This window comes from Canis lupus, chromosome X (assembly GCF_003254725.2).
Source record: "Canis lupus dingo isolate Sandy chromosome X, ASM325472v2, whole genome shotgun sequence".
Lineage (NCBI taxonomy): Eukaryota > Metazoa > Chordata > Mammalia > Carnivora > Canidae > Canis > Canis lupus.
This window is the reverse complement of record NC_064281.1, coordinates 6,511,371-6,538,143: the sequence shown is the minus strand read 5'-3', so window position 1 is coordinate 6,538,143 and position 26,773 is coordinate 6,511,371. Positions and strand designations below refer to the sequence as shown.

The 26,773-nt window shown below is 47.6% G+C and overlaps 1 protein-coding gene across 4 annotated transcripts in view; it reads right to left on the bottom strand.

Annotated features, from left to right (window-relative positions):
- The window catches only part of SHROOM2 (shroom family member 2), a 143,420-nt gene that overhangs the window by 31,191 nt on the left and 85,456 nt on the right, over positions 1 to 26,773 (bottom strand). For 2 of the 4 annotated variants that reach the window (XM_025436213.3, XM_025436208.3), the window contains exons 4-5: positions 21,880 to 24,355; positions 20,498 to 20,595 (exon numbers count right to left, since the gene is read on the bottom strand). In XM_025436213.3, the coding sequence (XP_025291998.3) occupies positions 20,498 to 20,595; positions 21,880 to 24,355 (2,574 nt within the window). Of the gene's footprint in view, positions 1 to 6,363; positions 6,680 to 6,818; positions 6,838 to 20,497; positions 20,596 to 21,879; positions 24,356 to 26,773 lie in introns of those variants that run through there. The other 2 variants (XM_025436224.3, XM_035711559.2) reach the window with 2 other exon arrangements.

Here is a 26,773-nt window from a genome sequence, read left to right as displayed (position 1 = left end):
TCTTCTGCTGAACCTCTGTACGGATGTAATCTCCACCTGCTTATTCACAAATTGTTCTCAATTCACTTGTGTTATTTTCATTTGGTATCGCTCCTCCTGGGTACACTCATAGCACCCATTTCTGTCCCTGGGCCTCACACAGTCCCTGGCACAAAGCAAGGCTTCAGCAAAGACTCAGTGGGGTAAGGGGAAGAAACAGAGGAGGCAGGAAGGCAGGCAGGGAGGGAGAGGAAGGCAAGGCTGGCGGGCTGATTTTCTTGGGCTTTCTGACTACCCTGCAGCACAGCATTTACATTCATTTCTGTGTCCTTCCAAATTCATGTGTAAGATCGTAACCCCCAATGGGAAGGTGTTAGGTGGTGGGACCTATAGGAGGTAATTAGATAATGAGGATTGATCCCTAAGTGGAGGGACAGTGCCCTTAGAAGAGAGACATAAAAAAAAAAATTAAAAAAAAGAAGAAGAAGAAGAGAGACACAAGGGATGCCTGAGTGGCTCAGTGGTTGAGCGTCTGCCTTTGGCTGAGGGTGTGATGATTCTGGGGTCCAGGATCGAGTCCCACATCCGGCTCCCTGGATGGATCCTGCTTCTCCCTCTGCCTGTGTCTCTGCCTCCCTCTCTGTCTCTCATGAATAAATAAATAAAATTTTTTAAAAAAGATAAGAAAGACATAAGAGAGCTTGCTGCCCTGCTGTGTGGTCTCCAGTATGTAAGGACGCAGCAAGAACAAGAACACAGCCATCTGCAAACCAGGAAATGGGTCTCACCAGCAACCAAAATAGTTGACTTCGATCCTGGACTTCCAGCCTCTGGAACTGGGAGAAATGTCTGTTGTTTAAACACCTAGTCTATGGCAATCTGTTATGTATTATTTTCCCCAATAATAGATGAGAAGATCCCTCAAGGGAGATTTTCTCTGAACCTGATTCAACCTTAAAGGCTTGCTGGCACCTAACCACACAAATACAGGTAACTAGAGACATACCTGTCATTGGAAGACCTGTCCACTGAGACTGTGGTTCTGCTGATGTAGTGGAAATTAAAACATAGGGGCGCACCTGCACACGCTCTCACACACACACACACACACACACACACACATACACACAACTATATGCTGGAGCTGGATGGCCTGGGAGATGATCTCATGCTCTCACCTGATCATAAATGAGCTGGACGCTGCCAGCTCTGGTCCGTAGCAGTCTGCTGACTCTCTCCTTCCATTTTCACATACATTGCTATGAATGCTATAGAAACAACTCACAGATTCAATGATGTCTACTTGCCCATGAAAGGCTATGTGAAGTAACTCAATTTTTCAACAAAGCAATGACCATAATTAAAATACTAACTGGTGGGATCCCTGGGTGGCGCAGCGGTTTGGCGCCTGCCTTTGGCCCAGGGCGCGGTCCTGGAGACCCGGGATCGAATCCCACGTCGGGCTCCCGGTGCATGGAGCCTGCTTCTCCCTCTGCCTGTGTCTCTGCCTCTCTCTCTCTCTCACTGTGTGCCTATCATAAATAAATAAAAGTTTAAAAAAATTAAAAAAAAAAATACTAACTGGTGATCGAGCCCTTTACTCTTTTGAATGTTTACATCTATAGTTATATGGCTTCTACTTATTTTATTTTGACATACTTACACTGAGTGATCAAACGTTTTGAGGTGGTGTATCAAAGGAAAACACACAAAAGGAACATGAAAATACACAAAAAACATCCCAATGAAAGAAAACAACGAGGACAAAGGGACAAGCATGGACAAGTGCTCACATGAGCAGACCCTAGAATATAAGGAAGTCTGACAGTTGTGCCTCAGATGGACCCTGGGAGTCCTGTCAACCAGAGCAGTAAGGGTGGCAGGATGCTAGGGGGATACTGGGAAGCCAAGCACTTCTCAATTCTGCGGCAGAGGCAACTGTATCATTAACCTCCATTTGCAGAGAGCAAGCATGACCGACAAAACGTAGCACTTGCAGGACACTGCAGCCCCAAGAGCCTAAGTAATGTGCCTAATAACCTAAGCTCAGGTGTACTGTTCGTTTCTCCCTGCTGCTTTCTCTTTGCCAAACCACATTAAAACATTCTTCTAAAACACCTGGGTTCTGGGTGGCTCAGTAGGTAAAGTGTCTGCATTCGGCTCAGGTCACAGTCTCAGGGTTCTGGGATCCATCCTGCTCAGTGAGGAGTCTGCTTCTCCCTCTCATTCTGTGCTCTCTCTCTCTCTCTCTCTCTCAAATAAATAAATAAAATGTTTAAAAACCAAAACCAAAACACCTGGGTTCTTCTTGTGAAAATACTGGAGAATATTTCAGGTGCAGGCTACAAATCATAGGAAATTTCACACCCACAGAGCCCCAGGTGGTTATGCTTTCTAGGTACTAATGCAAAGGCCAGCACACAATAGCCAGGAGCCAGCAGAATAGGAATGAACTGTGCAAAGCCACCAGGAAGGGATAATGACATCATTAACACTAGTTAGTACATTAAAAAGGAAGAAACTAAAAAAAAAAAAAAAAAAACAAGGAAGAAACTAACTGGAACCAAACATAAAGGTTTCAAAAGTACACATCAAATGCACTTCAGCCATCTATTTGGAACCTAAGTAACAATGATCAAGAAAGAAAGGCCCCATCCCCAACAGGAAAATGAACATAAAATGTGAGCGGTAACAAACAAAAGAAAAGAAAACCAAATGGCTAGATAAGTCACAAAGTTCAACTTTACTTTGCTAGTTACTGAGAAAAAGTAAGTTACAAATGGAGTAAGTTACAAATGGAGTTTCTCTGCAACTATGCCTGGGTGGCTCAGTTGGTGGAGTATCTCTTCATCTTGGCTCAGGTCTTGATCTCAGGGTCATGAGTTCTAGTCCTGTGTTGGACTCCACACCATGCAGCCTACTTGAAAGAAAGAACTTTTTTGCCTGTGTAGTCCCAGAATTATTAATATGGACCAAGTTTTGGGAAAGGCAAGACTGTCCTAGGCTGTTGGGGGGGTGGGTAGGACATAAATAGTACACATTTTATGGACGGCACCCTTGAGCATATTTCCCAAAAGCCTGCCTTGCAATTCCACATCTAGAATTTCATCCTAAGGAAATTAGCGTGCCAGAACATGAATATTTCACTACAAGATGTTTGCTACAGTACTGCTTATAACTATGAAAGACAGGAGATAACACTAAAAGTCCACAGGACCTCTACTGGGTATTTGGATCTTAGAATGCCGCGCATTGCTCACAGAACTTCCTTATTTAGTAAGAATATTTTAATTAGTAAAACAGATTTTAAAATAACATATACACAGCCTAGAAGGCTGTATCCTCAAATTAGTAAAAATCCTGACTCTCAAAAACATATGTCAAGCTTATGAAATAAGGAGCCATCTTGAATGTGGGTAATTATGCAATGAAAGATTAAAATAGTTAGAATACTATATTCTCCCTATAATTTAAAAGAAAATTGTTTGCTTTGGTTGTCTTCTTCCTACTGCATATGATCCAAAATTCTGAAAATCCCACATTTGAGATGGTCTAATTATTATTACTCAGCTGAACCGTATTTGGAAATGGATTATTTACCTAATAGGCTTTAGATATTTTTATTGTACATAAAAATTTACCTTATATAGTTAATTACTCTATAAAACGTCTACTATGTGAGTGCATGTATGCTGTCCATATACACATGTACGTACACATGCGTGCAAATGTGTACATTTGCACAAGTGGGTACATATGCATACATAAATGTTAAACACCTTCCTAGAATTTCTAGTTATTCTACCTTTAATGGCCTCTGAGTATGTTTAAGGGCCCACTGGCTAGAGTTTATAACAGTCATTCAATAACAAACTTTATGTAGGTGACATCTCAGAGCACTTCATTTGTTAGTCACTGACTTTATGGAGTGATAGCACACTCCATACCTAAGCAGGTGTAGCTGTCAAGGGCACTGCCACCGCTTCAGCAAAGCCTACCGGCAGAAGACAAACTCTGCTGCAGGAGCTCCTTTTATCTCTAAGTGGATCTCAGAGATATTACACACGTGTGTGTGTGTGTGTGTATGTCTCCTATATATTTCTATGTCTTCTTACACATGAATGTTGGTGGCACAGGAGTAAGATAATATGACCTATGAGCCTGGAAGGGTGATCTTAAGGGGAATTCGAGTCCCTGGCTTCTTTCTCTGACAATGAAAAACTATTATGTCTAATAGGGACCTTAGAAATCAGTAACTCTGAACTCCTGTTTTAATGGATAGATGGAAGGTCAGAAAGGTTGAGCAACCTGCAAATTATACCCACACAGGTTTGGGACACGTGTCTCCAGTCTCTCCATCTGGTGAGGGGTTCTCTGTACCACACACTCCCTGGGAGCCTATCCTAGGAGTCCCTCTCACTGTACCAGGAGCACACTGGGTATGGGACAGGAAAGTTAGTAAGACACTAGGTTTGGCAACATGTACCACCATCTCACTCAGTCCATACTTACCTGGAGGACTCTCTTAATCACAGAGGTGGGAGGTATGAGTCAGCAAGAACCCACCACATTACAAAGCAGCCATACCGCAGGCAAGGCTTCCCTATGAACTGGCTGTGTGAATCCAGTCACTTCAGCCCCAGTTTGTTTATTATAGAATGAGCATAGCATGCAATATAATAAGGCTCAAGTTACGTGCGTGTGCGAGCGTGCATGTGCGTATGTGTGTGCAAGAGATAAAAATATGTAATGCTTTGTCAACTTTAAGAATAAACACAAGGGGGATCCCTGGGTGGTGCAGCGGTTTGGCGCCTGCCTTTGGCCCAGGGCGCGATCCTGGAGACCCGGGATCGAATCCCACGTCGGGTTCCCGGTGCATGGAGCCTGCTTCTCTCTCTGCCTGTGTCTCTGCCTCTCTCTCTCTCTCTCTGTGACTATCTTAAATAAAAAAAAAAAAAAAAAAAGAATAAACACAAGGAATTCTGAAAAAAAATTTTTTTAAGGCAAAAAACTAAATAACTCTAGCATCTCTCCAGACATCCAGCTATGTCTACAAGCCTCTCAGAAAGGACCTGATTATCTAGAAAAAGCCAGGTAGAAAACACGAGTGTCCACTGATCCAGTGGACACACAACAGCAGCCCTTGTTTCTACTACTTCTCCACTTTAATCTTCTTAAATTTTAATGCACACAAGAGGCAAAGAATTAAAGGCATGAAAAATGAAACAAATGCATTCTAAAAGCCACATGAGATGTTAACTTCCTAATATACCTCTGAAATTCAAAGGTGGACTTTGGGGAAGCAGCCAGTCCATGCAGAATAAGGGGCAGCAAGCATACACTTACCAGGGTCATGTCACTCCAGTTGGGCAAGAGATGCCTAATACAACCTATACTCTTCATACCAACATGTATGGTATTCCTAGTACTCTTCTAAAAGAATTGCTTCTGTGTGTATTCTGTTCATGTATCTAGGAGAATACCCTGCAAATTTTTTAAGGGGTGTGTGTGAGTGTGTGTGTGTGTGTGTGTGTGTGTGTCTGTGTGAGAGAGACAGAGACAGAGAGAGACAGAGAATGTTCTTTTCATCATGCATGACAAAAAGCAACTGTAGAGATGCACCTCTTTCTACCATCCGTGGAATACTTTTCTGCAACATAGCCATAAAGAATATTTATAGAATACCCTCTCAAGGACTCTGCTTCCCAAGGAAAATATGCCAGTCAGCCAGCAAATCTGTACAAAATTTTCAGACATTTTACATAACACGTTTCATTCATTCATTCTGTAAGTCTCCAATATGTAAGGCTATTTAATGATTTAATTATAAATGCTGCCAGGTAGATTTCCAAAAATCTTTCTTCAAACTCCTTTTTCTCTTCTCAACAGCATGACCGCTAAAACATGCATCTAAAAATAACTCCTTCCTATGTGAGTCAGTAAATGCAGACCCAAACAGTAGATGCATGTGCGTGCATGTGTATGCATACACACACACATATGCAGCAATTTCTCTGAAAATGGCATCCTCCCTCCACACACAAAAGCATCCGGTAGTAAAGCAAAGGCATTTCAATCATCTAGAAATAACGCCCACGGATGTTTCTTTTACAATATAAAAGGTAAAAAAAGATCCACAGCACACATACGGTAAAACCTGTAAAGAAATGGCATGCCTCTCAACTGTCACATCCCACCAGAGAGCAAAAATCTAAGAGCTGGAAAATACTCAGAACCGCACCGATTCCATTTTCTCCTTTTAGATGTTGTCGCTGCAATTAGCAAGCAGGCTATGTGTGAATTCACCCACAGAGCATTTTTTCATGACTAAACATGCACACCTGATTTTGCTTTTTTTCCTCCACTTCCATGTGGCTGACTCACCATTTTCTTTCAGTGTCCACATTCAGCGTCTCAGTCATGAAAATGCTAATTTCTTGCTGGTATGGAAAAATGAAAAGGCGAGACAAGGCACACGGGTCTTCGTGCAATGCTGGCCTCCCGCAGGGCAGGCAGGTCTGCAGCTCTCCCGCGGAGCAGGGCTCCCCGCGCGCCAAGGCTACCGGTCACTCGGCACTATGGCTTGCAGCCCGGACCCGGCGCTGGAAGGCACTGCCTCCTAGTTTCAGTGCGCTTTCAGCCAAGCGCAAAAACCAAAGCTGCAAACTCTGCAGGCACCTATCGGCACACATGCAGCACACGCGTAGTGTGCCCACACGCATACGTGCACGCATGCAGAGCTCGAGCTGGAATCTGCAGCCCACCTGGCAGGAGTTTTCATTTTCAGGCAGAACAATAAACAAGACAAATGTGTGCAGATCTCCCCAGACCTTACTCACCGCGCCGTGAGCTGACAACCTGCTTTTAAAGACAGGAGAACAAAAGAAACACTCGTAACTGCAGACGCTAAGGACGTCAGGCAAGCAGTCCCGTGCGGGCTGAGCTGCCTGAGGACAAATGCGGGGTGTCTGGGGGCGCAGCGCTCACCGCCTCCCGCCGGACCAGCCTCAGAGCCCCGCGCCCAGCAGCTGGCCTGTCGGTGCCTGCTGCCTCGTGATGGGCAAGTTCCCGCAGGCTCCGGCGGCTCTAACCTCGGGACTCAGACTACTCCTCCTGACCTCAGGGCCAACGTTCCCCAGGCTCCTTAAGCTTAGCACCCCGCCCCCCCCCCCCCGCCCCCCAACCCCGCCAGAAGACTTGCCCGTTTAAAACCCCAAAACGCTTGGCTGTCTTCCTCCTTATAATCTAAAAGGGGGAAATAAAGGAAAGCCTGCTGAACATATTTTTACTCAGCTTTATCTATTTAACTATGCTAATCACATAGTATGTGCGATACACTATTCAACTCCACAAGCACAGTAATATCAGATGGAACAATGAAAGGAAAAAAATCCCGCTGAATAGCCTAATTTATGTCTCTCTGTATTCTATTTGTACTCTTAGGTTTATTACACACTCATTAGGAACGTAATCCAGCAAACAACTAACAAAGTACTTCCGGAAGTTTACTGTGTGCAAAGCATTCAGGGGAGAAGACAAAGTCCCAGCCTGACTGCGACTTACCAGTCCGTCATCTCACAATGATGCGCATTGAAAGCCCCTGCCCTCCACCTCCCTCCCGAAGCAGCCCGAGACCTCAGAGTCACCCCCACACGGAAGGCACCCCCCCAACGCTGTCCCGGACAGCCCCTTCCCAGACTGAGCTCCAAGGCTTCTCCAGTCTCATGCTTACCCTTCAGAATGGGTTTTCTCTTTTCAACCTGCTTCCGTCAGCCCTTTGTGAATTCGTGGCAATTATTTCTGAGTCTTTCCCATTTGGCCAATAACACATGCTACTCTGCAGCATCTCCCAGATTACTGCTATATTTGTAAGAGTGACTTTTCCCTTTTTTCCACACCTTCTTGATCCTGAGCACCAATGCTGATGCATGCGTGTTATAGCCAGTCAGCATTTAAATAGGTCTACAAGGAACGTTGCTATGAGACCTCATCATCTGGGGACACGAGGTTATTAACTTAGGTGGCCTGATGCATGCACACTGAAAAGGAAAATGAGAATTTGAACCTGTGTCTTTAACCCCAAAGCTTACATTCTTTCTACAACTTCTCATCGCCACCTATTATTTTACCGAGTACATGATCCCGTTCCTAAGAGAGGGTGACATCTGCCCCAGACTATATCCTCAACACTCAGTGCAAGGATGCACAGCCATCCACATAATGCATATCTACTAAGAATCTGGTAGCTGATTGGATATTTCACCACACTTACTGCTCAAAAGGTGTGTTCCTAATATTTACAAGCTGAATAATTCAAAATGCATTATTTTAGAGGCACTTGGCTGGGTCAGTTGCTGAAGGATATAACTCCTGATCTTGGGTTCTCAGCTCGAGCCTCATGTTGGGTATAAAGATTACTTAAAAATAAAATCTCAAAGGACACCTGAGTGGCTCATGGTTGAGTGTCTGCTTCCGGCTCAGGGTGTGATCCTGGGATTGAGTCTTGTATCTGGCTCCCCGCAGGGAGCCTGCTTCTCCCTCTGCCTGTGTCTCTCATGAATAAATAAATAATTTTAAAATAATAAATTAAAAAAATCTTTAATAAAATTACTTTTAAATAAACACTTCATTTTAGAATGCTTTTAGGTTTACAGAAAAATTATGACAATAAGAGAGTTCCCATATACCCACTGCCTGGTCTACCCAACAGTTAACATCTTACTTAATATGGTAACGTGTTGTAATTAATGTGCTAATCTTGGGATATGAATATTAACTGAAGTCCATCCTTGATTCAGATTTCTTTTTTACTTAACGTCCTTCTTCTGTGCCAGGACCCTGTTCAGGGTACCACATTACATTCAGTTGTCACGTCTCCTCAGCTTCTCCCAAGCAACGGCTTCCCAGAATTTCCTTGTTCTTGATGCCGTTGACAATTTTAAGGAGTATTGTTCAGGCATTTTGTAGAATGTTTCCCAACTGAAATTTGCCTGATGTTTTGGTCATGATTATGGTTATGGATTTTAGGGAAGATCACAAAGGTAACAAGTGCCATTCTCATCACGTGATAGCAAGGGTCATGCTGTCAATGCAACTCGTCTCTGTGCATCGCCTGGCAGGGGTTAGCGTATGCCAATTTCTCCATCGTGAGCTCCTTCTCTGCCTCCACCTTTTCATCCTGCCTTCTTTGGAAGGAGGTGAGCCATACACAGCCCATATTTAAGGAGCCGGGAGTTCTATTCCACTTGCCTCAGGGCAGAAGATCTACACAGATTACTTGGAATTTTTCTGCTTGGGAAATTTGTCTTTTCTCTCTCCACTTACTTGTTCAATCATTAATGCAAGTCAGTTATGAACTCAGGAATAAACTTTATACACTGGGTTACAGTCTAACACTACTTTATCTTGTTTAAATTATTCTAGCTATAGTCATAGGAAGCTATTTCAGTTGGCTCCTGTGTCCCTCTGACACATTACTGGGCTTTCTGGTTTGGTATTTCCTTACTTTTTTTGGCACTACAAGATATTCCAGGCTCATTTTGTTATATTCCCTGCCCTGGTCACTTTGACTACAGAGGGGTACTGGAAAACAAGATCTGGATGCTGGTTGTACTTGAGGAGTTTTTAAAGAAATGACCTCCATGAATTATTTCCAAAGAGAGAGCACTTTTGTAATATCAAGATTCATAATCTGGGTTCTCATACATCCACGTTTACTAGAGAGAGGCATAATTATCAGGGTGTCTAGGACACTCACGTCTTTTCATAGCTTGTGCTATGTTAACACTAGTAAGCCTTTACATTATAAATACTTGTAATAAGTTGCATACATACCCTGTCTTTGACCCAGAACATTTGTGCTCTTGAAGAATTCCACAAATAAAAAGGGAACAGAACAAGATAAGCAGACTAGCACTTACATTCGAGAACTCTTCCCCCCAGCCTCTCGGGCAGTCCTGGTGAACCCTTAAGCCCTTCTGGAGTCACTTCACCTAATGTAGCATGCCAGTCTTCAGGGTCTGACGGTGCCCTCCCCACCCCATGCCATCACTCCAATGCAGAACACATCACAAAGGAGTCCATGGTTAGCGCATCCTGCACTCTCTTCTACTCCTGCTAAGTGTGTAGCAGCTAAGTGTGTAGCAGCCACAGTGTAAACTCCTGAAGTTCAACCACCACCCACGAGACAAGTAAGATGAAGATGACAAAAGAAATGGATCTCGTTCTTGCAAGAGAATCATAAAGTCTCTCTTTAAAGATTTTATTTATTTATTCATGAGAGATACACAGAGAGAGAGGCAGAGACACAGGCAGAGGGAGAAGCAGGCTCCATGCAAGGAGCCCGATGTGGGACTCGATCCCGGGTCTCCAGGATCACGCCCTGGGCCAAAGGTGGCGCTAAACCACTGAGCCACCTGGGCTGCCCACAAAGTCTCTTTGAAATATCTAGACAGACTGCCATCTATGTCCCATGTTCCCATTCCTGAAAGTACACTCACAGATGGCCATCCCTTGACCAAAGCCAAGGGCTGGCAAACCTTTCAAGTTTTGCTGGAGCACAGCTACACATACTCCTGTATGTACTATTCATGGCTGCTTCTATGCTACAAGAGTTGAGTCATCACAACGTGAACAGTTTCTCCCCTGAAGCCAAGAATATTTCCCGTGTGACCCTTTACAAATTCTGTCGACCTCAGAGCGGCAGCCACATTTCTCAGACTTGAGTAATGCACAGACTCATTTTATTTATTTGACAGAGAGAGAACGAGAGAGAGAGGGAACAAGCAGGCGGAGCGGGAGACAGAGGGAGAGGAAGAAGAAGGCTCCCCGCTGAACAGGGAGCCCGATGTGGGGCTCAACCCTAGGACCCCAGGGTCATGACCTGAGCTGAAGACAGATGTGCAACTGGTAGAGCTACCCAGGCACCTGAGATTTATATTAAATCAACTTTTTCCCCTGTGGCATCCTAATGTTGACAGATTTTTAAAAATTAAGATAAAGTCCACACACCATAAAATTTACCCTAAGAAAGTATACAATTCAGTAGTTTTTAGTATATTCATGGAGTTGTGCAACCATCATTACTATCTGATTCCAGAACATTTTCATCACCCCCAAAAGAAAATCCACACCTACTACAGCAGTCATTCCCATTCCCCTCAACGTTTAATTCCTGGCAAATGAATCTACTTTCTGTCTACAGGTTGTGCCTACATATGAAACCATGCAGTTTATGGCTTTATTTTTTACTGTATTGTGAAATATGTCTAAACACAAAACATTGTATTTTCCTTATTTTCATAGCTCTTTGGCTATAAATTACAAAACAAATTTGCAAGTTATAGGAGAGCAAAACTATAAAGCAAATGTTTAATGCAAAGGGTGATGAGGCTTTGCGGAGAATGAGCTGTTTCTCCTGTGGCCCAGCTTTTTCTTTTGGGTTTAGCTACCACAGTTTCCCTGCTGCCACAGAAGGACTCATTTCACTCACTGCTTTTCTTTTGACTGATAGGACACAGAGCTCTGAGGGCCTGGCGCTTTGATGTCTTTTCCCTGATCTAGAGAGAGAGCTTGGTTTGCATGTGAATGTGGACAGATTCTTTCCTCTCAGCCTGGAACACTTACGTTCTTGGGCACTGGCAAAGAGACAACTCTCACACACACAAGGTGTGGTCATGCACATCATCCAGAATATCCTGTTATGAATTTAAGGATTAATATGGAAACAAAGACAGTAAATGACACTCACAATGAGAACATGTATATCCCCAAGAATATGCTCCAAATGGTGTCTGAGAAAACTTGAGGGAGATGTAATTTTCTGGCTACCACATTGTCACTATCCATGCTTGTCCACCCTCCTCCTTCACCTTCTCTTTGTCTGAATTCTGGTGGGGGTGGTAAGGATTACTGTGGGAGGTGAGGATTACTGTATTGGGAGTGGGAGGAAGGAGGGCTGCGAGGGATGGGGGTGGGGTCAGACATAAAGCATGCTCCTGGCTCTGTGTTGTCTTCTACGAGTTCTTGGGGGATATGTGGATTTAACACACACACTCAGAAATATCTGGATGCATTTTAGATTGCCTAAGAGAAATAGGTGACTTGCAGAACTGTCTTTTTTTAATTTCAAATTTATGAGTTAAACTGGTTAGAGACCAGCTTCAAGAATTTGACAACCACTTAACACACTGAGTCTGTGGGAAATGAGTTTTGACAGCCAAGTACTCATCTCACGTCCAAATGATGGCAACTGTTTTTGAGTAAGACATACTCTTACTGCACAGAGTGGATCATTTCAATTTATCTTTCAAGTTAAAAAAAAGTAAACCCAGTTCAGGAGTAACTGCTCAATGGCAAAGTGGTTTTCTTTTGGGGTGACAATATTTCTGGAACTAGATAGTGGTGATGGCTGCGTAACATGAACTAAATGTCACTGAATGGTACACGTTCAAGCAGTATGTTTTAGGTTATGTGGATCTTTCAATTGAATACATCTTTACAACCCCATTAAAAAAAAAGGGCAACTGACGGAGAGTAACCTCAGAGACAAAGACCAGTCACTGTAGCTCTATGGAGAGATGCCTATGAGCCTATGGGTTCCAAGGGGAAGGAGGTAAACAGAGAACCAGATGGCTGTCCAGCTCTCACAGTCATCTTGTAAGGGAGACCTGCATTGGTGGGCCTGACATTCCCCAATGGTCTTTTGCACACGCCATGATTTCAGAGTTCTAATATAAAAATAAATGCTAGCAAAGGAAAAACTTGCTGTAACTAAGCTACCTTACCCTGGCCTCAAACAAAGTGGCTGTCTGCATTTGGTGCCTACTTTCTGAAGTCTCTAATACTGAATGCTACTGGAGGTGGCCTCAGGGGTAGGCGAGTGTAGAAGGAATGCACCTACTGGGTCACCCCCTACGACCTTGCTCCCTAACCTTGCTCATGTCTGTGAAGCAAGTTTCAGTTTACCATTATTTTAGAATGTCCACTTTTTAAAAACTTATTTTAAAGACTTCTCTTTTTTATTTGATAGACAGATAGCGAGAGAGAGCATGAGCAGGCGCAGGGGAGGGGGAAGCAGGCTCCCCGCTGAGCAGGGAGCCTGATGTGGGATTCAATTCCAGGACCTTGAGATCATGACCTGAGCAGAAGGCAGATGCCCAACTGACTGAGCCACCCAGGCACCCCTAGAATGTTGACTTTTGCAAGACACTTAGTCACATTAGAACAGCAGCATGCCCTCTCACAGGCTGTACTTTCTGCAAGGGAGAAACTAAAAGCCAGTGTTCACAGTTCATGGATGAGATATGTATATACTTTTCTATTCTTTTCAGGATTTATTTATGTATTTGAGCAAGAGGAAGAGAGCATGCATAAGTGGGGGGTGGGGTGGGCAGCAGGAGAGCGATAGAGAGAATCTCAAGCAGAGTCCACGCTGAGCTGAGCCCAGGAGGGTCTAGATCTCAGGGCCCTAAGGTCACACCCTAAACTGAAATCAAGAATCCGAAACCAATCGTGCCAGTCAAGCACCCAAAGATGTGCGTTCATTGATTCATTGATTCATTCATTCATTTTTTTTCTTTTTTTCTCTCTTTCAAGATTTTATTTATTCATGAGAGGCATAGAGAGAGAAAGAAACACAGGCAGAAGGAGAAGCAGGCTCCATGCAGGGAGCCCGACATGGGACTCGATCCCGGGACCCCAGGATCATGCCCTGGGCCAAAGGCAGGGGCTCAACTGCTGAGCCACCCAGGGATCTCCGGATGTGCGTACATTTTAAAAAAATATTTTATTTATTTATTGATGAAAGACACACAGAGAGAGGGGCAGAGACAGAGGGAGAGGGAGAAGCAGGCTCCCTGCAGGGAGCCCGATGTGGGACTCGATCCCAAGACCCCGGGATCACGCCCTGGGCCGAAGGCAGATGCTCAACCACTGAGCCACCCAGGCGCCCTGTGCGTACATTTCTAACATGGATTAATCATTTAGGTTCGATGAAGACATGTGACTTCACCCAATACTGTTAGGAAAGCCAACTTAATGTGGATTCTGTAGCGTGTCACGCTAGTTCCCATCAGAAGAAGCTCGAGCTGGAGGCCCGATACTTCACAGCCTGGTTCTTGAGTCAAGATAGAAAGCGCCTGACCTAGGCAATCAACCAGAAGAGCCTACATATGTCACAGGGCAACTACGATGATCTCCAAAGGCGGCAGAGCCGGCTTCGCCAGCACCTTTGACAATATGCAACAGCGTTAATGTGCGGAGCAACGAAGCCTGTGGGACCGTCTGGATGGGTGCTTCCCAGGCCACTTGAGCCCTAAAACACAGGCGACGAGAGAAACACGGCTGGAAAGCCTGAGGGATGGCTCTCGGCGTGTTTAGATGGGTCTCTGGAGAAAGGCAAGCACGTCGATGAGCAACTTTACGTGCAAGCCAAGCAAGGCCAGCCGACAAGGGTGTGAGCTCTGAGGAGAGCGGTCAAGCGACAGGAGAGACCAGAGGGCTACTGCATCCGGAGAGCTGTGCAGGTGGCGCCGTCCGGGGAGGGGACGCCGCCGCGCGGGCAGGTCACCGGGCGAGCAGCCGACTCGCGCGGCCACCTGGGGCGCAGGCGCAGCTCCGACTCGGAGGGTCTCCCGGAAGAGCACCGGAAGTCACGTGACCGCCGCGGTTCCGGCCGCCGTCACTCGGCAGCGCCGCCCGCTCCCCCGCACACGCAGTGCCGCCGGCCCTCCTGCGGCAGCCGCTCCCTCCCCGCCGCCAGCCCCACGCCGCGGCCTCGCCACGCTTCCTTCCAGAAAACGTGCAGTCCGCAAGCCAGACCAGCATGGGAGCCCCCGTGGGGCCGCTCTGTGGTCCGCACGCCGCGGTGGCTGAAGCCACGTGGCTGCAAACGTAGGGGAGGACCGGGAGTGACGACCCCCCGCCTCCAGGATTTGCCCTGCGGCACCCTTTCTGCGCTCCAGGAGGGAGGACAGGAGCGAGTCTGCAAGCGCCCCACGCACAAACACCACCGCCCTGGGACGGAGTCGCGCCCGTGCCGCCTGCGCCCGTCCCCGTGCCGGCTGTGCTCGTGCCCATGCTGGCTGCGCCCGTGCCCGTGCTGGCTGCCGTCCCCGTGCTGGCTGTGCCCGTGCCCGTGCCGGCTGCGCCCGTCCTCGTGCAGGCTGTGCTCGTGCCCATGCTAGCTGCGCCCGTGCCCGTGCCGGCTGTGCTCGTGCCCATGCCGGCTGCGCCCGTGCCCGTGCTGGCTGCCATCCCCGTGCCGGCTGTGCCCGTGCCCGTTGCGCCCGTGCCCGTGCCCGTGCCGGCTGCGCCCGTGCCCGTTGCGCCCGTGCCCGTGCCGGCTGCGCCCGTGCCCGTCCCCGTGCCGGCTGCGCCCATGCTTGTGCCGGCTCTGCCCGTGCTGGCTCCACCCTGGAAGGCATCCAAGCTGGAGTGTCGCCTTGTTATCCCAGCACGGGCTTCAGGCTTCGTAATTACCAGGCAGAGCAGTACAGGATGTAAAGCTGCAATTGCCCCTTAGCTAATTGAGGGCCAGGAAAAGCAAATGTCTTCCCTAAAGCAACAAACGAGGCGCAGACTTTGGCTGAGTTCTCTCTCTTACTTTGATTTGTAAGAAGCTTGTTTGTAAATGAAAAAATCAGTCTTTGCATTAGCCTCTGTGCACCAAGTCACCTCTCAGGGAAAACGTACAGGAAGGTGATCCCCTGGTGGGTTTACCTTGTTTATGAATTTTATTTTATTTTTTTAAAATAATTTTTAAAAAAATTTATGATAATCACAGAGAGACAGAGAGAGAGAGAGAGGCAGAGAGAGAGAGGCAGAGACACAGGCAGAGGGAGAAGCAGGCTCCATGCACCGGGAGCCCGACGTGGGATTTGATCCTGGGTCTCCAGGATTGTGCCCCGGGCCAAAGGCAGGCGCCAAACTGCTGCGCCACCCAGGGATCCCATGAATTATATATATATTAAAGCACATTTTCCCTAACGAGCTTGATTTCATACGGATTCAATTTTATGGCTGTTGTTGGGAATTCAGAATATAATCTCATTCTCCTCCTCCTTGCTCATCTGTCCCAACAAGATAGCAGCCTGCAGGTCAGTGCCAGCCCACTGGCAGCAGCTCCTAAATGTGGGGGTGGAAATGGCTGGAAGGCAGCTATGAAGAAGGAACGTGCCAGCACCCACAGCCACCATGCTCCACCCCCAGATCTCCTTTTGCCTTTGGTCTCTGGAGCCTCCCTGAACACAGTACTCCTTGAACTCTCAAATTTGAAAGCAATAATTGACCCCAGCACAACTCAGCTTTTATTTTGAGATGTTTATGTCCTGATTCTCAATGTTATGTCAGGATAGAAAGACAAGCCCATTTCACTTACTATTGTGTAAACTAAAATCTTAAAATTTCAGCACACAGAATGTTTCAATATGGATCATTATTTGCCATAACCAAGGACTGAGCCAAGGGCTGTTAGGCCGGTGCCCATCCGATTCATCTACCAATCCACCCTGTTTACCCATCCACCTACCCATCTATTTATCTACCCACCACCCACCCATATCTCCATCCACTGGACAACCGGCCCATCCATTTTCCAGCCACTGGGCTTACACAAGGTCCCCTCCTGAAGCTGAGCATGAATTCCCAATTGCCATTTGCTAGGCAGATGTCCTGAGGTAGGCTTGTAGTATTCTAAGAACAGCCTTTTAATAAGCATCAAAGCCCTGAGGGAGAAATGAGCTTGGCTTATTCAAGGGATAAAAGGTGTCAATGAGTCTCTGAGTCTGGAGCTTGGATGAGAAAGAAGAATGAGAAAGGGTGCCCCCCCAAAAGAGAGGGCCATACAGGGCCTTGCAGGGCAAGGTCAGGAGCTTGCATTTTATGCCGAGTGCAACCAAAAGCCATTGAATGGTTTGGGGATGGGGACTATTATAATTTAATTTATATTCCAAGACCAGCAAGGAAACAGCAGCCATGGTCCAGGTTGGAGATGATGAAAGCTGGAACAAAGAAGGGGAGAACTTGATCCCAGAGTTGAAGCAGAGCTCCTCAGAGAGCAATGTGCTGCATGGGGGAAGCGGGCTTTGGCTTGTGCAGCAAGGTGACCAGGGGTACTGTGGCTCAGATGGGAGCCCCTGCAAGCAGGGTGCTGGAGTGGCAAAGACAGGCTTTCCATCTCTGCTCTGTTCAGAGGCACTACCAGCCAGTCACAGGGAGACCAGCAGGCAGCATGGGAGTGGCTCCATGAGAACTAGGAAAGAGTGCACAAACACATATCCAGGTCCCCTTCCTCCCCACCCAGCCTCTGTGGAGAATGCCTTTGTGCAGCCATACACTCGGAAGGTCAACTCTTAAAAGTGGAATCACTGAATCAGAATGTGCCCGCAATTGCAAGGCACTGCTGGCAGTGCTAAGCCACTCCCTCTTCCTTTCATTTCATTTTGTTTTTTAAAAGATTTTATTTATTTATTCATGAGAGACACACAGAGAGAGGCAGAGACATAGGCAGAGGGGAGCCCAATATGGCACTTGATCCAGGGACTCCGAGATCACACCCTGAGCTGAAGGCAGACGCTCAACCACTGAGCCACCCAGGGGTCCCTCTTCCTTTCATTTTAAATGCTCCCATATCAGGGGTGGCCTCATTAGCTCAAAGGTGGGATGACACTTCCCAAGAGCACTGATGCAGCCGACAGCACTGGTTAAAAGGTATAAGGCAGAAAGGACATTTCTTCCGGTATTCTGGACTAATTGTATCCCCCCCCCCCATTTGGAAGCTGAAGTCCTAAGCCCCAGGACCTCAGAATGTGACTATTTAGAGATAGAGAAGCGCCGCCCCCCAGAAGCCAAACCTGCTGACACCCTGACCTTGGGGTTCTGGGCAACATCAACAACAGAAATTTACTCTCTCAGTCTGTGGTGGGGGGTTATGACAGTCCCCGGCAAGCTGCTACATCCAGCTTATGAGGTACCCCAGTCAGGAAGCGGGGGGGGGGGGGGGGGGGGGGGGGGGGTACTTGCAGAAGCGGGTCACAATTGAGCTGGGAGAGCCACTACAGAGCCTCTGGGAACAATGGAAGCTGGCCTTAAATTTAAGCCAGTCGGAGTAGGGAAAGGGGGTGCTGTTCACCACAGGAAGTGCTAGAAGTAAGCAAATGCAATTGGATTTGCTCTCCTGGCTTTGGGTTTCTTTAGGCTCCAACACCTCCGGTCTTCCCCCAGGACTCAGTCAGGATTCACCTCATGCTCCTTCCAGGATCATGAAGGACCACATAACTTTTTACAAAAATTCTAATTATGTGCCATCACTTCAGTGTAAGTACTGGTGTCTCTCCTTCCCTCCTACACTGTGAGGTCCTTTAGGAACAGAACCTTTGTCCTACTTATCTTTACATGGAACAGAATCTTGAACCTCACAAAAATGTTCTCAGTGTGGTTTGAATGAACAAGTAACTCTTATCTTGATGTTATTGTGTTGTCTCAACAGAATACAATGAAAAACATTCATTATCCTGTACTGGTTATCAGATCAGTAATTTTTTTTTTTTAAGATTTTTAAGTAATCTCTATGCTCTACATGGGGCTCGAACTCCCAACCTTGAGATCAAGAGTCACACACTGTACTGACTGAGTCAGTCAGGTGCCCCAAGTAATTCATATTTCTTATACAGACATTGTTATAAATTTATGCAAAACATTAGGTGTCTTGAAATCTCCGCATTATAGGATTTTGTTTTTGGTGAGCAAGACAGTCCTCTACAAGACTTTTCTTTTTTTGTCCCCCAGATTTAATGTTTTAAGTACACTATTTCTTACTGATCCTTTAGAAAATAAACATTCTCTGAAAAAAGCGGGAAATGGATTTTCAATGTTCCTGTTCTAGATTTTGAATCTCGCCATCCTTTGAGAATGCACACAGTTCTGAAAATTGCTGGGTCTACAGCTCCAAAGCAGAAGGCTCTGGAACTAATATCTTCGGAGTGGTTATGCAGTCTGCTGGAAGACATGGCCATGATAAATGAAGCATGTGGTCCCTCCTGCCATTCCTCTTGACCCTCTCACTATCGATAGTGCCATTTACAACACACAGACACACACACAGTGTACACTATAGCCACTCATTAGGACTCCGTTCACAGCAGAGCCCACTCCAACCACCATGTGAACTCTCTGCAGCGCAAGTGCAATGCCTATGGCAGGGGCACAGGAGCAAAGCCAGAGCCTGCAGGTCCACTGTGCACTGAACATCCTCACAACTGCAGCAGAGTCAAGGGGAGGGCTGGGTAAGATTACAGCTGGTGCTGGGCACGTGACGTACTCAGAATCTGTAGTAATAAAGCTGTAATTGTGTTTCTCAGAAACTACTGAATTCTGTAGGTGTATTATTCATCAGCCATTCTTTCTTACACAGGGATTCTTGGTTTGAGCCATGTAGACTGTTAATTGCAGGGACTTCCTACACAAAACGCTGCTCTTGTCCTCGCAGAGCCACGTAAAGATTGGGTGCTCTTGTATAAGGCTAACAGCACTCACGTTTAAGGCCAAATGCAATAAAACCCTGTTATAGAAGGCCCTTAAAAAAAAAAAAAAAAAGGCCCTTAAAAGCAAACACTTAAATCAGTTATTTCTGCAACAGTACCTTATGAGGTCAAGTGTTTAAATCTGAGTATCACAAATCACCAGAGATTCTCAAAGCAACAGAAAAATCTGTATTCACTGACCCAATTATGTAGGTTTATTTCTGTGCTTCTTTCAGCCCTTTTAAAATAAGGTGATACCACATATCCTACAGCAATCTATGTTTTCCTCTCCCTCCATCCTCATGCATATTAAGGGCAAGAGGACTCTACCTACCTACCTACCTACCTACCTATGTATTTGATCTAAACTATATCTAAACAGCTACACTGGCCACATTTAAGAATTATGGGATACAACACGGTAATACGCTACTGCCATGCAGAATTCTTTCAGATGCTCTGATCCTCTTGAGGAGCCAGCAGACTTAATTCTGTTTTCATGCTCAAAATAAGCCCAATTTAGAAAGGCTGGCTCTATTCCTTCCTGATTGACAATCCTGGGCAACTCTGATTTGGAGACCATGCCCCAGCAACCCAGCTGTGTACTCGATCATTAAAGCATCCCTTCAATCGAGCATTCTGGATAAAGCATTTCATTCAAGCGCATTACACTGGATTTCTCATTCTATCAACATAAAGAACCTTACTGTACAGAGAACACAGCAGCCATTTTAAGAACCAAAAAATGCCACGAAGGCATTAGAGGGTGTCAGTGCCCTGGAGATGCTTCTCCTGGCAGTAGTGCAGGGCTGCAGGCTCCGTTCGACACGCACCGCGGCATCTCCCCCCAGGCACGCTGGAAATTGCATCCAGTTAGCAGCCACTCTGGGTTTGGCAAAAAATGGATGCCCAATCATGTTCACTTGGGATTCACCCACCGGAAAGAAGGCCACCCCCAAGATGTCTTCTTAGTAACCCCAGATCCAAACTTCACCTACCTCAGACTGGGATGTCCCTCCTCGGCCCAGACTGCGGAGGAAAGTTCTCTGCGCTCACCAGGGTCCCCCACTTGCTGTTGTGGTTCGATGGCAGCTTCCTGCCAAGAGCAGCACAGTAAGACACCAAGTCATCAAGCTGCCTTCTTTAAGACATCTATTATTATGAACCCCGTCATTGTGGGTTTGTCCTGTGAGCCTGTACCACGGAGGCAGTGACGCAGCCTGCTGTCTTGTACTGCCACTTGGCCACGGGGCTGGCAAGCTCAGTTCTCCGAACTTATCAAAACAAATGAACTAGACTGTAAGTCCACTTCTGTTCTGGGGCAGTTAGCAGAAGGCCTGTGTGAGGCCTATAGAACCGTGTGGCACAACTGGTCCAAGCAAAAACAAAAGCACAAATCATCTCACATACAGCTGGTTACAACTGACTACAGTGAAGCCTCCAGCCCTCGGACCTGCCAGAGTCTGGATTCTTCTCTCCTGACGGAACAGCGTGGAATTCTCAGAGGTCACGCTGTGCGGGCCACAGGCTGACACAGCCACGGCAGAAAGCCACACCCATGGCATCTGTAGGCCCGCTGGCACCAGGACATCACAAAGAAACAGGCAGCTCTCAACACGCACCTACGGACTATGGTGCACTGAACTCACTACTGGTTATTTTTAAGAGAAGCTGCACCTCTTGCTATAAAAATTTTCTTTGAAATATATGAATGTAGGTTTAAGAGGCAGCAGAGGCCAAGAGAGGGAGAGCCAGCCTGGCAATCAACTTTGAGTATGCCTACGAATACTCTGCTTTTCTAGAAAGCTTAAATTCAACTTCTACCATCAAAGCACTTACCTTATAAAAAGTGCAGTAGTTTAATGCATTGCATATTTCATTACATTTGCCCTGGAGCAATCTCTAAAAATATTTGAAGAAAAAAAAACACAAAAAAACTAAAAGAACAAATACTCAAAATTTTAAACGGCTTCAAGGTTTTAAGACTGGTTATCGAACACTGTCCTGGGTCTTCTTTACATGGGTACCCCTTTCCATTTCAGAGGAGAACCTACCAATTTGTAGAGTTCTCCTCAAATTCTTTGCTTGGGTTGGGGAAGCTAATCATGGGGAAAGACAGCTGAAGCAAGAGGGGAGGAGGAGGAGGCTGGGGACTCGAGATAGGCCCTCAAAGATGGCACTTAAACTACCACGAACATACGGATTCTGTCCCCAAGTACCTTTCACACAGGTTGACATGAGAAGAGCTGGCGCATAGACATGCTCAAACAGTTGGACACAGGTCACACGGACCCCGGGCCGTTATATTCTGGGGTGCATCCTGTATGTGCTGTGCAGCAGTCAGGGGGCAGCTCTGTCCCTAATCAGGTGCCAGGCTTACCTGTTTGTAGAGGTCTGTGGATGGTGATGACCGGGACCTCCCGTGAATGTACTGCGGCCTCTCGTGTTGATCCAGGCCCGCGTCCAAGATGTCATCCGCTGAGTGATACCTCCCGGAACTCCTGGCTTCTAGGGCTCTCCTCTGTTCCCTCCAAGAGGCTTGATATTCAGCAAAGGTTCCAAGTCGCTGAGGCGGTTCCAGTTTTCCCACCTTCCCTGCTCTTCTGGGACCACTGGGGTTTTCTCCAAAGGAGGTAGTACGGGGCCTCTTCTGGAAAGAAGGGTCCGCACCCTCGTTCCCATGGCCTGCTGTCTGCGGCCTCTCCAGCCTCTCTTTCGGGAACCCACACAGCGCCTGCCTCTGCCCAGGTCTCTGGTGAATGGGTCTGCTTGTTTCCTCAAAAAACTTCCACCTGTCGGCGAATGTGCCCACCACGGTCTCCTCGGATGCATCAGGGTGCTGGTGAGGGCGATAATCCCCTGACAGCCCCACCTCGTTCATTTTCTCTGGTTCAGAGTAGGATTTCAGTTTCTGCTCCACTGTGAACCGTTTCCGGCCTCCAATGCGGAGAACGTGCGGCATGCCACCTCCGGATGGGGGCGGCTTGGCCAGGCCCCCCTCCCAGAAGTGGGGGGCGGTGTCTGGATCTGCGCTGTGCTCCTCAGCCCGGTGTTCTGGTGACCCTGCATGATGATCGGCTGGGCTGGGGTCCAAGTCACGGCGCTTAAACGACGTGGCCCTCAGGACCCGGGCCTGGGCCTCCTTCAGGTGGTCTTTATACGTGCCCGTGAAGGAACCTTCTGGGGTGGCACTGGTGGCACCTCCCCGCTCTGCCCTCCAGCTGCCGGCCTCCTCAGCCGCATCACCACTTCCAGTCAGCGTCACCGTGCTTTTGCTTTTCTGAAGCTTGGCTCGTCGCATCTGGATCTCGTTCCTCAGAGTGGTGGCGAACCGGTCACTTCTCCGTGTCGGTTTGCCCACCTGGGCATCAAATGGTGGCGGCCTTTCCGTACCACCGTCTTGGCCATTCTCGGGCCGGCACGTCCCCTCCTGGGCCAGCGAGTGCAACATAGGGGTCTTCTGACGAGAGATTTTGCTGCTTTCCCCATCAGCCCACATGAAGTCTGCAGTTTTCTTCAGACAGGCTTTCTCGCTGTGGCTGGCTCTTTGCGGTTCTTCACTTCCAGTGGAGCGGCCCTCTGCTGCTCTGTCCACCGGGTCACCCCTGTCCCTCTCATGGGCGTCCAGGGCCTCCTCGTGCTGAGGCAGGTAACACCGGGCTTTCTGGCCCATCGGGTGTGCGGTAGGGTGTTCGGGGGCGCCTGGTGCCACGTCAGGATGCCAGTGATCCTCGTGGAGCTGTGCTGCCTGTGTGCTTCCCTGAAGGCACTGTCTGGTGGTCACACAGTAGTAGCGGCTCTGCCCACCACTGTCCCCCTTCTGGTTGGTGGCACTGGGCCATCTGACCTGAGTGGGGCTGTCATCCTGGAAAGGGTTAGCAGAAGGCTCCTGGCGGCCCCCGGGGATGGCGACACGGGGCTGCTCCCTCAGCAACGTGGCGGCCCTGGGGCCCTCGTGACAAAAGGGACTCTCGTCACTGTACTGGCGTGGGTGCTGGCAGCCATAGGACTGCGGGAAACGTACATCTGTGCTGGACAGAGAGGCCTGGAGCCGGCCAGGGACCCCTGGGAAGCCGCCTGTCCTGTGGTCAGAGGGCAGCACTCCACAGTCCAGGGGGGCATCTGGTGCACAGCCCGAGCTCCCAGCTCTTTTCCCGTTGCTGGGACGCACCAGCCTCCACTGCTGATCGGTGGGTTCAGGTCTCCAGTCACTGCGGGGCTGGGCACGGGTCATGCCTGGAAAGTGCTGCACGTTGGTCATCTCTGAGAATGGAGGGCCCTGGGCCTTCTCGTGGCTCTTGGTGGCAGCGAAGCTGTCGCTACGGAGAGGGGGAGGAGGAGGAGGAGGGGATGAAGGTGCTTTTTTCTTATCAGGGATATACCAGACTGGCCCAAAATTTGACCTCCCAGAAGCAGCCAGCTTGGCCTCAGGACTGTCCTCTGGCCTGGGGCTTTTGCTGCTCTCACAGGGCACCCGGGGTGGGAAATACCCAAGCCTCTCCTCCAGGCCCTGAGGATCACTGGCAGCCTGGGCCTGCCGGCTGCTGGCTGGCTTGGAGGCCTCCCACAGGCCCACTTTGTAGAGGATGTTCTCTGCAGAGGAGGCATCAGCCTTGGGCAAGGTGTGGTCAGGCGTGCTGGAGCTGGTGGAGAATGAGCCGTAAGCTGAGTCCCGCTTGCTCTGGCCGCCCAGGTGGTCAATGCTGCTGTTGGACTTGGCAGCAGAGAGGCGTCCGGAGGGGTAGGGCTGGGAAGGCTGGTCCAGGCTGTCGACACTCCCAAGGGAGCTAAAATGGTCAGAGGTACGCTGCAGATTCGTGTGCTCCCACGTGCCAGACAGGTCATGAGAGGAAGAGCTAGGAAGGAGGGACCAGAGGGAAGGCTTTGCTTTAGAATGGAGTAACAGCAAGGGGGAAATGAGGACAGCAGCATTGTGAATGCAGCTGGCCCTGCGCAGAAACATCCAGATGCCCAGAACTCTTCCCAAAACATGGCTGCAGGACCTGAGACGTGACATTTTAAAGAGCAACTCTGACAACAGGCCGGAAGGACCTAGCCCGATGCACTTGATACTCCTTCTTAAACAGATGCCTTCACACTCTAGCTCTACATGCCTGCCCTCAGGCTGTGAAGTCCACAGCACTCAGCGGCACGCAACACCCACGTGAATACCTTCTTCCTGAGTATGGCAGCTGGCGGGCTCTGGCCCACGAGAACAGCTTTTAGACAGTTAAACGGTTGGGGAGACTGGGATCAAAGACCATTTTGTGTCCCATGAAAATGCCAGGACATTCAAATCTCAGTGCTCACAGATAAAGCGTGATTGGGATCCAATCGTGGCCATTGGTGTACACGCCATTTGTGACTGCTTCTCAGCTGGGTACCTGCAGCAGACACAGGCCCATGGAGCCTAAAATATTCCCTACGTGGCCCTTTATACGGCAGGTTTGTGGACCATGGGGTCGAGCGTATGAGCAACACATCGTTTGGATGACTAACATAAAAGAAGCGACCGAATACCGAATGACAATTTTCACATTAAAAGGGAAGTCCTAAAAAAAAAAAAAAAAAAAAAAAAAGGGAAGTCCTGGGAAAATGTGACTTTTCCACACCTAAATATTAGAGTACCAATAGCTCCTTTCACCTCTCAGTCGATGGCACATGTGAGAGAGAACTCTAGCAACAGGCTTTCTCAGCAAAACCAAACCCTGCTGTGCACAGGGGTTTGACAGAGCTCATTGGAGCTGTACCCAAATGCCAAAAAAACAGGTTCATAAGTGCCATGGGGTCTAAGGGGAGGAAATACAAAATCAGATTTAGTGGGTAATATGTTCATTAAGGAATTAATTATTCCACGAGGTAAGTAATAGTGTCTATATGAGGCTAATGACTCTCAATGGTAGGACTTTGTCCAGGCATGTTGAAAATGCTTTCATTAAAGTTCAACAAAGCTGGAGCCTTCATGCTTGAAGGTAAAAAAAAAAAAAAAAAAGAAAAAGAAAAAGAAAAAGAACAAAACTCACTACTACAACTGTTGCTACTTTAGGTTTAGAGAGAACCAGGAGGAGAAAGAAAATTGTGTCACCAGCAAGGACACAGGACACTGAACTGGGTAAATTACTCTTACAAATGAAAACAGAGGGAAAAGGTTATACCTATAAGCTCTCAAGATCTCATGGCTCCTGCAGACTGTGAGATTTTCTTGGGAGGTAGTGGACTGTTTGGGTTTTATACCCTTTCCCGTAAGGACAGAGCAGGTGGCCTTCTGAGAAATGGAGCATGTTCTGCTCTATCTTCCCACCCATGCTCTGGAGGTGATTTATCCATGCAGTCTTAAGTCCAAGGAGATATAAATAATGCTAAGCACTATTTCCACACAGATGTGGGCAGCTTATGTGCGTCTTTCATCAAGAAACCATCAAATAGGCTTAATGGAAAACCTATTACATTAAGTCATTTCAGTAATGAAATAAAAGGCCCACTTTTCACCTAAGTTTTACTACTCAGCTGAGAATCTGTGGTTGCTCAAAAATACCCTGGACTCCAAACACCACCATCTCTTGTCACTTTATTTTTTATTTTTTTTAGATTTTATGTATTTATTCATGAGAGACACAAACACATACACACAGAAAGAAAGAGAGAGAGTGAGAGAGAGAGAGGCAGAGACACAGGCAGAGGGAGAAGCAGGCTCCATGCAGGGAGCCCGACATGGGACCCGATCCCGGGTTTCCAGGATCACGGCCTGGGCTGAAGGTGGCGTAAACCGCTGAGCCACCGGGCTGCCCTCTTGTCATGTTAAATAGGTAGTGTATTTGAGATACATTTCCTTCACAGAAGTACTATATAATTTTACAGCAGGTAGTGTTTGTCAACAATCAAAAACTGATTTTGAGGGGTGCTTGGGTGGCTCAGTGGGTTAACCATCTGCCTTTGGCTAGGTCATGATCTCAGGGTCCCAGGATTAAGCCCTGTGTTGGGGGAGTCTGCTCAGCAGGGAGTTTGCTTCTTCCTCTGACCCTCTCCATGCCTGTGCTCTCTCTCTCTCTCTCAAATAAATAAAAATCTTTTTATTTTATTTTTTAATTATTTATTTATTTTTTATTTATTTATGATAGTCACACACACACAGAGAGAGAGAGAGAGAGAGAGGCAGAGACATAGGCAGAGGGAGAAGCAGGCTCCATGCACCGGGAGCCCGACATGGGATTCGATCCCGGGTCTCCAGGATAGCGCCCTGGGCCAAAGGCAGGCGCTAAACCGCTGCGCCACCC